This window comes from Mytilus californianus, unplaced genomic scaffold (assembly GCF_021869535.1).
Source record: "Mytilus californianus isolate M0D057914Y unplaced genomic scaffold, xbMytCali1.0.p SCAF_2, whole genome shotgun sequence".
NCBI classification, from domain to species: Eukaryota; Metazoa; Mollusca; class Bivalvia; order Mytilida; family Mytilidae; genus Mytilus; species Mytilus californianus.
Window position 1 is genome coordinate 95,864,231 of NW_026262668.1, and position 12,712 is coordinate 95,876,942.

General features: G+C 32.6%; 1 protein-coding gene across 1 annotated transcript in view; it reads right to left on the bottom strand.

Annotated features, from left to right (window-relative positions):
- Positions 1 to 12,712, bottom strand: part of LOC127730448 (calcitonin receptor-like) — a 59,291-nt gene that overhangs the window by 10,110 nt on the left and 36,469 nt on the right. The window contains exons 3-7 of the mRNA XM_052238876.1: positions 12,245 to 12,315; positions 6,792 to 6,895; positions 4,348 to 4,474; positions 1,733 to 1,886; positions 489 to 546 (exon numbers count right to left, since the gene is read on the bottom strand). Of these exons, the coding sequence (XP_052094836.1) occupies positions 489 to 546; positions 1,733 to 1,886; positions 4,348 to 4,474; positions 6,792 to 6,895; positions 12,245 to 12,315 (514 nt within the window). The remainder of the gene's footprint in view (positions 1 to 488; positions 547 to 1,732; positions 1,887 to 4,347; positions 4,475 to 6,791; positions 6,896 to 12,244; positions 12,316 to 12,712) is intronic.

Genomic DNA, 12,712 nt, shown 5'->3' on the forward strand with positions numbered 1-12,712 from the left:
AATCGAGTCACACAGCGATCTATATGGCACCGGGTCAAACGGCGCTCTATAAGGGGTCGAATCACACAGCGCTGCATATGGGATAGAGTCACACGGCGCTCTATATTGCTTCAAGTCACACAGAGTTAAATGAAATTATAAAAAATGAAAATAAATAAAAAGAGATAGTGAGTGCAATAGGTGAGAATCTTGTTGGGATATTTGCACATAAAGGTGGAGGGTTAAACTAGTTTTGTTAATACCGAGCAATTCCTTATTAGTGTCTCAATGACTACAATTGTTTAATAAATCATTTGAAATCAAACAAATAAAACAGACACCATTAAACACTAATTTACTTGTGCAAATGTATTGATAAGATCAAACGACAGCAAAGTATGTAAAATGTATCGCTTAACAATGATGACATAACGGGTTTTCGTTTATAACGTTACAAATTTTGCGCTAGGTACATTACATCGTATAATATTAACTCCTTTTACTCTTACCCTTTTCCTGTGCGACTTCTAAGAACAGTATAAATAATGGTTGGAATAAGCGGGTATCCTGCAACATGATAACACTTTACATTTATTCCTTGTCAATATGAATATATTACAAAAAATATTTGAAGTATGGTACATCTAACTGTTGCTTATAACAATGATCACAAGAGAAAGTAAATATATACTTGTTCACCATAAATTCTAAACCGGCTAAGTTTTCGAGATTTTCATGGTATACCTGTAGGATGTAAAAATATAAACCTTTGTATTAAATGTGGTGTCCAATTGTAGAGTTTTCCCATGGAGCAGTTCCTGGAAACATTGTGAAAAAATGACAACATTCAAAGCTAGGTTTTTAACCATTCGTTATTGATACTTTAGAAATTGAACACAGAAAGCTATTTGTTCTAAAGTACAATGCAAGAGGATATATCAGTTTATCAGTACGGTAAATACCTTTATTCTGCGTCCATTGATTAAGGCGTTTTTCTAATATGTACCTCTCTATTGGTATAACAATGTATTTGAATATGTTTTAATCGTTTTTTTTTTTATTTTCTAAATATTTGTAAGATAAGAGAGTTATTATCAAAAGCCTTTATCATTTAACATTGGCTATTTTGATATTGTTTTGCATCTTAGTTTTCTGTTTAATGAACACTATATTATGATACGAACATTGTCACTAGTTTCCGAATTTACGGGTTTTTTTTATATAAACATTATTTACTATAATTACAAGCAATTAATAACTGATACTTTATGTTTTTACTGTTTATATTTTAACCATTATCTTCTGAATATGTGTTTTGTTGGTATTGAACGACTTTAATTTCAGTGGAATTTATATGGTATTAAACACATATTTCAGGTTTCACGAATTGGATCAAGTTTCAAAGTCGGAATAAAACTAAACATTTCCACTGTAATTTAGAATATGGATATATGATGTATAATATTTAACGGTAATGATGAATGGGTTTAATATATAGCAATATCAATAGATAATGATAATACGCTTTTGTATCTTTATCAAAATGTCCAATTCAAATTCATTAAACTGCAGAGTTCGTTTTATAAAATGCTTTTCTTGTTTTAAATCTTAAATTGTACATTTTTTATTTCAGACAAATGATCAACACATAGTTAATTCTTTCCCGAGCATACTCGCCATCTTTGCTATGATAAACAAAACAAGTCTATAACTTTATGCACTTTTGAAATAAAAAGGAAGAGAACATGCTCACCCCATCCAATTGCATAACATATGAATGTTAGTATTTTTCCATTGCTGAATACTCTGGTTAGTACTGTATGAAGGTAAAGTCCTTCGCAAAACATCCAGGCAAAATTACATTGCATAAAATACTGTGCTAACACGTGCATAAATTGACACCACCACTGAAAAAATGATAATTTTGTTATTTTACTGCAACAGTTTCGTTGTTCATATTCATTAGTCATCTGATATACCATGTAAGTCTGTTGATCTCATGTACATTGTGTCCATCGACATATCTTATTTATAAAACAAATGAAGTTAAATTTCTAATTTATTCCACCAGTAAACCAATTTCTAATGTTACAACATATAAACAAATGTTAACGGAACCGATTCAAGATACACAGAAACTGAATGGTGATATAACACACACGCAAAATTACGCGTGTTCGCGTATGTATCAAATAGAAATATTAAAAATATTAAAAAAACAGCTTAAAATGAAGGATTTTTGCAATGTATATCCCGTTGCCTTAGTGTAGTATGCAACCAGGAAAAAACAGGTTCTTATATAGCAACATTTCAGCAGCGCCTGCATCTGAAGTAAATATCTCCTAGTTGATACGATATTCTAGAGCTTGCATTTCGTATCATGATTTCCTTGATAAATGGTTGCCGCTTTCAAGGAAGCTATCAAACCAAGAGTTACAAGTGGTGAAGTTGAAATCATTCCTTTGAAAATTGTTGTACCCCTATTGTTGACATTTTTACCTATTTTGTCTGTTTGTTTTGTTCACACATCGTTTTCAATCAAATTGAATTATATGCGACTGTCATACAAGTAAGAGGTTTAGCTAGCTACAAAACCAGGTTTAATCTACCATTTTCTACATACGAAAATGCCTGTAACAAGTCAGGAATATGACAGTTGTTATCCATTCGTTTGATGTGTTTGAGCTTTTGATTTTGCCATTTGATTATTTTTGCGATTGTACTTTTTTTGTATATAGCCGCCATCACGAGTTGGTTGACCGTTATCGAATATCTGTTTCACAGATGACGACAGAGATGTTCCAACTGTCATAACAACAATGCCGTCCTCTTATCCTTGAGTGTGACCTTTTGAATCAGACTTATCACCGGGTTTGTACTTAAATTAGCAACACAACGGGTGCAACATGTGGAGCAGGATCTGCTTACCTTTCCAGAACACCAAAAATCACCTGTTTTTAGAGAGGTTTGTGTTCCACAGTCTTTAGTTTTGCTATGTTGTGTTTTGTATACTGTTGAATGTCTTTCGGTCTTTTTTCGTTTTTTGCCATGGCTTTGTCAGTTAATTTTCTACTTATGATTTTGAATGTCCCTTTGGTATCTTTCGCCTCTCTTTTAGAACACATCGCCAGTTACTCTATGTTTGGAACACCTTTCTATTGTTTTTCTATTTTGCTTATGATATCGGTATATGTTACTAGGATCTAAGAGCATAAGCCTTTAATACTCCAATTCCTTTATGTACCTATCTTCCAGAAATATCGGTCTCTACCGTACCTTATAAATATTAATCTAAAAAAAAAGCGCCATGCGCACTGAAAACAGTATCATACGATATTGTCACTGGGCACGTTTGTTGGTTGATTCGTGGTCCAACAAAGTGTGCGATCAGGTTCATCTTCAGTGCAGGCATGATTTAAAGAACATATTTCATTTCATTAATTCAATAACTGAACTATAGCTGTGGTTGTTCTCGATTATTTAATGAACCATGTTTCGTGCACACTTATTTTCGTATCATGTTTACATTTTCTATCACAGAGACTTCTCATCTCAGTAAACCCAAATAAAAAATCTCTATATCCTGAATTACTATTACTTTCTATATTGCAGCTATTAAATTTGTAATGAACATTTGAGTTAATATATTTATCAACTTTCCAGATAACTAACAAGAAGATACTAACCGGGTTAGAATGTATAATATCTCCGTCCAGTTTAACCAGTTTGTAGTACAGCAGATACTTACCAGGTTAGCATGTATAATATCTCCGTCCAGTTTAACCAGTTTGTAGTACAGAAGATACTTACCAGGTTAGCATGTATAATATCTCCGTCCAGTATAACCAGTTTGTAGTACAGAATATACTTACCGGGATAGCATGTATAATATCTCCGTCCAGTTTAACCAGTTTGTAGTACAGAAGATACTTACCAGGTTAGCATGTATAATATCTCCGTCCAGTATAACCAGTTTGTAGTACAGAAGATACTTACTAGGTTAGCATGTATAATATCTCCGTCCAGTATAACCAGTTTGTAGTACAGAATATACTTACCGGGATAGCATGTATAATATCTCCGTCCAGTATAACCAGTTTGTAGTACAGAAGATACTTACAGGGTTAGTATGTATAATATCTCCGTCCAGTATAACCAGTTTGTAGTATAGCAGATACTTACCGGGTTATCATGTATAATATCTCCGTCCAGTATAACCAGTTTGTAGTACAGAAGATACTTACAGGGTTAGCATGTATAATATCTCCGTCCAGTTTAACCAGTTTGTAGTACAGCAGATACTTACCGGGTTAGTATGTATAATATCTCCGTCCAGTATAACCAGTTTGTAGTATAGCAGATACTTACCGGGTTATCATGTATAATATCTCCGTCCAGTATAACCAGTTTGTAGTACAGAATCCATGTTAAGCCAGTAAACACATATGATAGGAAGAGGTTTTTGTGGATCAACACTCTTCCACACCTTAACTGTCTGGAGACAAAGTAAATAAATAATAATTATAATATGTTTGAACCAAATTGTTTGGTAAAAAGTTGATATTCGAAGAGATTGTTTGCATAAGATATATCAGTAAATACCCGAACAAACACATGTTTGGATGTTGGATGTGTACTGATTGATATATTAGTCTTAGATACACTAATATATCAATCAGTACACATCCAACATCCAAACATGTGTATGTGTTAATTATTAACTATTAATTGTTATTGGCTTTGAACTACAAATGTAGCTGTCAGTAACTGCGAGTACTCTTAGATCTGTACTTTGTGTCTTTTGCTGTTAGGGATGTATAAATACCCTGCCACGTCCGGTCTGTGTTTTTGTGAGATGTTTTTCTGTTTTGTATCGATCTGATGAGTTAAGCCATTTTCAACTGATTTTTATAGTTTGTTCTTATGTTGTGCTGTAACACCACTGTCCCAGGTTAGGGGAGGGTTGAGCGCTCACAAACATGTATAACCCCGCCACATTCTTTATGTGCCTGTCCCAAGTCAGGAGCCTGTAGTTCAGTGGTTGTCGTTGGTTCATGTCTGTCATATTTGTTTTTTCGTAAATTGTTTTGTTATAAATTAGGCCGTTACTTGTCTCAATTAAATTGTTCCATATTTTTCATGTCGGGGTCTTTTATAGCCGACTATACGATATTTGCTTTTCTCATTATTGAAGGCCGTACTTTGCCCATAATTGCTTACATCCACTTCATTTGAACTCAGATGGATAGTTGTCTTATTGGCAATCATACCGCATCTCCTTATTTTTACAAGAAAAGACTTTAAAGATTAATTTGATAAAATCATAGAAGTTATATCTATGTTAGTATCGATGACGACCGTATTCAAAGACCTTACTATATGTTACATTGATAACCTTTCACAATAAGTTAATTCAAAGTATTGATAGGTTTACATGGATCGTTTCGAAATTTACGGGCTCTAAAAAAATCATAACCGTAATATTTAGGATGTGATATTCCGTTTATAATTATGTTTCTTCAGGTACAGCCAAACTTCCAAACCAAACCTTTGTTTATATAAAACAATTTCGTAAACGTACATCTGATGAGTTACCTTTTTCAACTGATTTTTATAGTTTGTTCTTGTGTTGTTCTGTTACACCACTGTCCCAGGTTAGGGGGGGGGGGGGGGGCGCCTTCAAACGAGTTTAACCCCGCCACATTCTGTATGTGCCTGTCCCAAGTTCAGGAGCTTGTTATTCAGTGGTTGTCGTTTGTTGCTGTGTAACATATTTGTTTTTTGTTCAATATTTTGTACATAAATTAGGCCGTTAGTTTTCTCGTTTGAATTGTTTTACATTTGTCATGTTTGGGCCTTTTATAGCTGACTATGCGGTATGGGCTTTGCTCATTTTTGAAGGTCGAACGGTGACCTATAGTTGTTAATGTCTGTGTCATTTGGTCTCTGGTGGAGAGTTGTCTCATTGGCAATCATACCACATTTTCTTATTTTTTTTATAAACATGTATGTATGGTATGTTTTTGTGCAAAAACAGCTGTTTCTGGAATAACACCATACAGGTACGCTCAAAACCAAAAGATTGGAAAGCAAAATGTATAAAACATGCTATATACATGTGATAAATGTGGTAAAATTTAAACCGAAAAATATGAAGGAATAATAAATATGTCATTTGGAAAATGGAGAAATATGACTCTTGATCTGATTAAATATCCTTGTAACTTTAACATTGCATAATAGTGTCGTAATCAAATGGTTTATAAATATATTCATACAAAAACGTACAATGTCGAAAAATATAAATTAAAGGTCGAGCCTTTCTACTGATTATAGATATGATAAGTTTTTTTTCAATTTTTTTGACATACTACGTGCACTTTTGTATTGTTGTGACTTATATCCTTCAATTTAGCATTCTCGCTCTAACGATTTAGTTGAAATTGTTTTCATTTTGTATAGAAATGAACATTAAATAAACATGGGCAGTACTTTGACTTTTATCGTTTGTTCATAAAAGACCGAGAATATTAGAAGACGACGTTTGGTAACATGTAAATTATATGAATAGTTCGCATGAGTTTATTTCTATGTTAATCTTTATTTCTGTAATAAAATTGCTATTTGAAGGCTTAAACAAAATTTATATGCGTATTTACGGATCCACTTGTATATTTTAAATACAATTTGAACAATTCTGCAATCTGTATTTTCACCTATCATAATGTACATACAAAGAAATCCATGTAAATAACACAAATCACGAGCCTCCCACCAATTTTACAGAACATGAACACAATATCCCTTCCTACCTGAATCCGAAGAAGATGAATAATGCAATCGTCAGCAGCACTAAAGACAACGCATTTCCAGCAATATATACATAAACATAACCTTGACTCTCGTCACTATTATCCTACAAAAGAAAACAACATTTCAACTTTAAATTAAAGCACTTCTCAGATTTGGAATTAACCAAAACCAAACAGTATTATACTATTTTCTTATAAATATTTATGATATCGAAATGAGAGATAGTGATTTCCCGTTAGTTCCAACTTTTAATTCTTAAAATGTTTTACTGCAGTGATATATATTTTCATAAATTGATCACTTATTTTACCTAATATTTTTATCACAAATAAAGAGATACATAGCGGGAGAAAGATTCCATCTGCATAAATTTAATAAAAAAGTTATTTGGCATCCAGCATGTACGGTAACAATATTCATAAAGCTAACGTATTATAGAAATTTCCTTCAAATATTACCTTTTTGGCTTCATGGAATTATTGATAAAAATAATGATTATATTTTTGTTGTTAAATACTATGTATCGAAATTTTTTAAACATCAATTCCCTATTCTATTATAGTTTGAAGCAAGACTAAAATGTTTCTGCTTCTTTTATTATTCAGAATTGAAACTCTATTCAGTTTGTTCTGGACATTACACACGATCGTTCTTTCTGCTGTTTGTTCTGAGCCTTGCACACGATCGTTCTTTCTATTCAGTATGTTCTGGACATTGCACACGATCGTTCTTTCTATTCAGTTTGTTCTGGACATTGCACACGATCGTGTCTTTCTATTCAGTTTGTTCTGGACATTGCACACGATCGTGTCTTTCTATTCAGTATGTTCTGGACATTTCACACGATCGTGTCTTTCTATTCAGTTTGTTCTGGACATTGCTCACGATCGTGTCTTTCTATTCAGTTTGTTCTGGACATTGCACACGATCGTTCTTTCTATTCAGTATGTTCTGGACATTGCACACGATCGTGTCTTTCTATTCAGTTTGTTCTGGACATTGCACACGATCGTGTCTTTCTATTCAGTTTGTTCTGGAAATTGCACACGATCGTGTCTTTCTATTCAGTTTGTTCTGAGAATTTGCACACCATCGTGTCTTTCTATTCAGTTTGTTCTGGACATTGCACATGATCGTGTCTTTCTATTCAGTTTGTTCTGGACATTGCACACGATCGTGTCTTTCTATTCAGTTCGTTTTGAGCATTGCACACGATCGTGTCTTTCTATTCAGTTTGTTCTGAACATTGCACACGATCGTGTCTTCCTATTCAGTTTGTTTTGAGCATTGCACACGATCGTTCTTTCTATTCAGTTTGCTCTGGACATTGCACACGATCGTGTCTTTCTATTCAGTTTGTTCTGGACATTGCACACGATCGTGTCTTTCTATTCAGTTTGTTCTGGACATTGCACATGATCGTGTCTTTCTATTCAGTTTGTTCTGAGAATTTGCACACCATCGTGTCTTTCTATTCAGTTTGTTCTGGACATTTCACACGATCGTGTCTTTCTATTCAGTTTGTTTTGAGCATTGCACACGATCGTATCTTTCTATTCAGTTTGTTCTGGACATTGCACATGATCGTGTCTTTCTATTCAGTTTGTTCTGAGCATTGCACACGATCGTGTCTTTCTATTCAGTTTGTTATGGACATTGCACACGATCGTGTCTTTCTGTTCTTTTATGAAGTTTCTGTATTTTTGAATTCAATCTTTTATGAACTACAGTCACCGATATAAGAGTGAAGGACGGCGTGATTTGTTTTCAACAGGCAAAGTACTTTGAACCTGGTTTCTTTAATACGTTAGTCTATTAAGAATGGATACTATTGGTTTGTTTGCACATGTATCTATGTTTTCTATTACACAAGTATTTTGGAATGTATTTTGGAATAAAGTGATTTTCATGAACTGTTATATTGTGTGTTCTTTTATGTACCTGTTTTGTTAAAGTCTCTATGCTGACCTATAATGTAATAGTATTTTGGTTATGTGTGTCGTTTGTTTTCTGTCTCTAATACGTTTATCCATTTCTCTTGTGTGTCGTTTGGTTTCTGTCTCTATGACGTATACCCATGTATTCTACTATTTATTGACATTTACCTAATCATTAGTTTTAGAGCACGAACTTAATCCAATGAAGATAACTATCCTATCATTAGCGTAGGCATACGAAGGGTTCAGCTGTCACTAGACTTAACAGATTACTCTTTGTTCTGTTGATATTTGCAATTTTTTTTTTTTAAATAACTTATTTATGAATTTATTGGACATGCTTTTTATAATAAAAAACGTACGTTTCTATTCGTTTGTCTGCGGAAATTAAAGTTTAATATCAAAAGCGTTTGCAGTTTATCTAAATATTAAGAAATATTTGGCTCCAACTGAATAGATGTAAATTGAATAATATGAAATGCTAATTTTTTTTTTTTGCACAGATTCTGTGTAGCCTTCATTCGTATCACACATAGAAAATGTAAACATAATTGAAATAGCAACATATGAAAGAAAGGACAATTAAAGTAATACTCATATCTTATGGACCAAATCTGGCACGACGGACGACCGACGCCAAACGTCAAGAAATTATTAAAGCTCACGTGACGTGATTTAAATTATACCATATCAAACAAAATATATGCATTAATAGAAAAAAACTAATTGTTTGTTTTCTATTCATATAAAATTATTCCATCTTGCTCCTTAAATAGGTAGCTGTACTTTTATAGAATAGAGAACGGAAACGGGGAAAGTGGCAAAGAGATACCAACCCGACCAAAGAGCAGAAAACATGATTTATTGAGGTTTTAAAACGATATATATCACGTAATACATTGTAAGAAAAACAAGATATGTTGCAATGAATATTGAAAACGTGCAAACACTCAAATACAGAAAAGAAAACCGATAAATATGACTATGTTTCAAATGTGAACTAGTGAGTCGATAAATATTCTAAGAACTACTGGACGATTTGTTTAAAATTAGGTATGATGTACATTTTATTATGCTTAATTCACTGTGATATAAATCTTCCATTAAGAGTGCTTCTGATTAAATTTTAGAAATTGTTTTTGGTCAGTTCATTATATCGAAATGTTTAATGTTCTATTTTAGTAATAAAGTAAATTCATTTATATTCAAGAAGATTAAGCAACAGACGGAAAGCAAAGATCCTGAAAAATAAAAGGCGCATACTGATCATTTCCATGATCTAAAGAAAATCAAAACTAACGACATGGACAAAATATCACTTTTTTAGTATTATAATAACTTTGTTTGGTCGTTGTGTTGTACAAAGTAAAGAAATAAAATAATGCATTTTTTGCGTTATTACTTTAAAGGGAACCGTAAAGACTTCAGCCTGGTCTTTTCGTCGCTATTTATTGCACAGTATTGCAAATGCATTTTTACAATTCACTCGTTATTGCATCAATAAGATCAATAATGTTCATAAATAATTATTTAACATTTGAAATAAGAATACAAACTCGTACGCAGTGAAATGTTACGATACTTCTGTAGCAAGTTCACAAAACCGTTATACGCAAGGTTCATAAACAATTATGATATACTATGTATATTGTTGATGGTCTTGGTGACAAAACTTTTTTTTTTTATTGAAGACATTTTTCCGATTATCTGCAATTTTTACCAATTGACAAGATGGCTTTATATAAAAGCTAGAAGAAAATTAGAAAAATACTCCTTTCTTAAGATCGATTTCATACTGAATCACTATATTTAAGGTCATTCAACGAACCTCGTTATGAAGTTTATATTTGTAATTTGTAATGCAAATTCAATATTACATAATTGAAAGCGAGTTATAACTGCAAATATATTGTCGTGAGCAACAGAACGGTTGCCATTGTTTGAACCAGAAATGTTTACCTTAATGGACCACTTAAGGTCATTCCCGTTTTTTTTCTTGGGTTTGTGTGACTCAATCTTGAGATCTTAAGTATTTTATTTTGTGGACTGGTGTTTTTTTTTTTTTTTTTTTGGACAGGTATTTCCTTACTTAAATGTTTGTTTTTGATTTGACTCCTTATAGTATTTTCTTTTGTATATACGTTCGGATGAATACAGTGGATCGACTTTTATAAATTGTAAGTTAGGGATATTTCCAGAATTATATTTATGCCAGACTACAGCGTGAACCGTACATTTTGAAATTACTTTAAATAATATCGATATAACGCTACTTACAAGCCAAATCGATCGTACGTTTTTCAAAATATGCAGCGCGCTAAAATAAATCACAAGAAATTAATTTTTCACAGCTGTCTTGATTTAATCATTTTTCGCAAATGAAAAAAATTAAACAAACCGATAAAAAGGCAAATAAAGCCCCATTGGGTATCTTTATATTTAAAGTGCAACAAGCAGTGCTTCGAACGGCCATATATGATAACTATAAAAGATCCTTTACATTTAAAACATAAGAAATGATAATATCATGCTGGTAATATTTAAATATCTCTCTGATCCTGTCTAGATTTTATTGAACATTAGTAAAGACAAAAGTTTGCACAATACTTAAAAAAGGTTAGAAAATTAAACAAGTGTAAGCATTAAATAAAATGTTCGATATGCCATACTTAATGTATATATAAATATTGAGACCTTGCCTAGTTTTGACGCAATGGTAAAGCTCGCGATATCTGTAAAGCTAACATTTGCCAGATATTTGACGACCTACGACTTTGCAATTAAACTATTGTAAATATTCTATTCAAATGGCTATCATAAACTTTTAACAAAAATTAAAAGTAATGCGGTTTAAATTGAAGGTTGAGTCAAGTTCTGAATAGTCGCGATGCAGTACAGGAAAATAAAGATTGAGCAACACGAACCTACATCGCATTCGGTGATGTCGTAATCGAAATGTTATCGCTGTGCAATTTTTCGTTTTAGTGATAAAGAATTTATTAATTAAGCTTCATAATTTCATGTTTAGTAATATGCAGAGGGATACACACATCATTAGGACACAAATAAGTGCGAGAATACTTTGTTACGCCGTTACGCTGCAAAATCAAAGTTTTTTTTAAGCTTTTTTTTCATACAACTCTCAAACCTTAATGAGTAAGACAGCAAAAACGAATCCAATGACCCCTAATATGTTCACATTATATAGAATTAAAATGTTTACAGGAATAACATAATTTGTGTTGGTTTATTTTTGTTGTTGCTGGAATGATTAGATATCGCAATTTAAAGCGAGGGAAAATGCATTTTTTCAAACAATATTGTCAAACTGCTCAATGCTTGAAATAACCAGTTATACTGTACTTCAAAGAAAAAAAAAACACATTGTATTTAGCTAAAGACCGCCAAGATATCGAACCTTCTTATACCATGACATCTGGTTGACCTATTTTTCGTACTATATAAAGCTACAAATAATGTAATAACTACTATAAATACATTTATTTATAGCTTACGTTTAAGTGTGTATAATTTTCTCCTCTATTGTCCCATGTTCCGTTTTCTGTACAATGGTAACTTATTCGATCTGCAATAGAACCAATATTTTGCTTATTACAGCGTATGCCGTTCGGTTATCTAAATATTTCAATTTGCGATGAAATTAAGCTTTGGAATATGTACTTAATTTACCAACTGTTATAGGTATTTAGCGATTATTAGTGGCCATCGACCCTAACTTGCTCCAGGCATTGCCAAATTCTTACAGCATAAAAAAAGGCCACACAAGTACTTAAACTCGTTCGGAAGTTACATCAATTTGTTTCATATCTGATGAGTCTACATGTGGCTTGTTGCAAGGCAACTATTATATGCCCTATCCAACCTGCCCTGATTTTTAATTGGCAGTCCCAATTTCTCGTACTTCATTACCTTGCAGAACATATCTATTGCATTAATTGGTAAGTTGTGCTCGTCCTGAATAC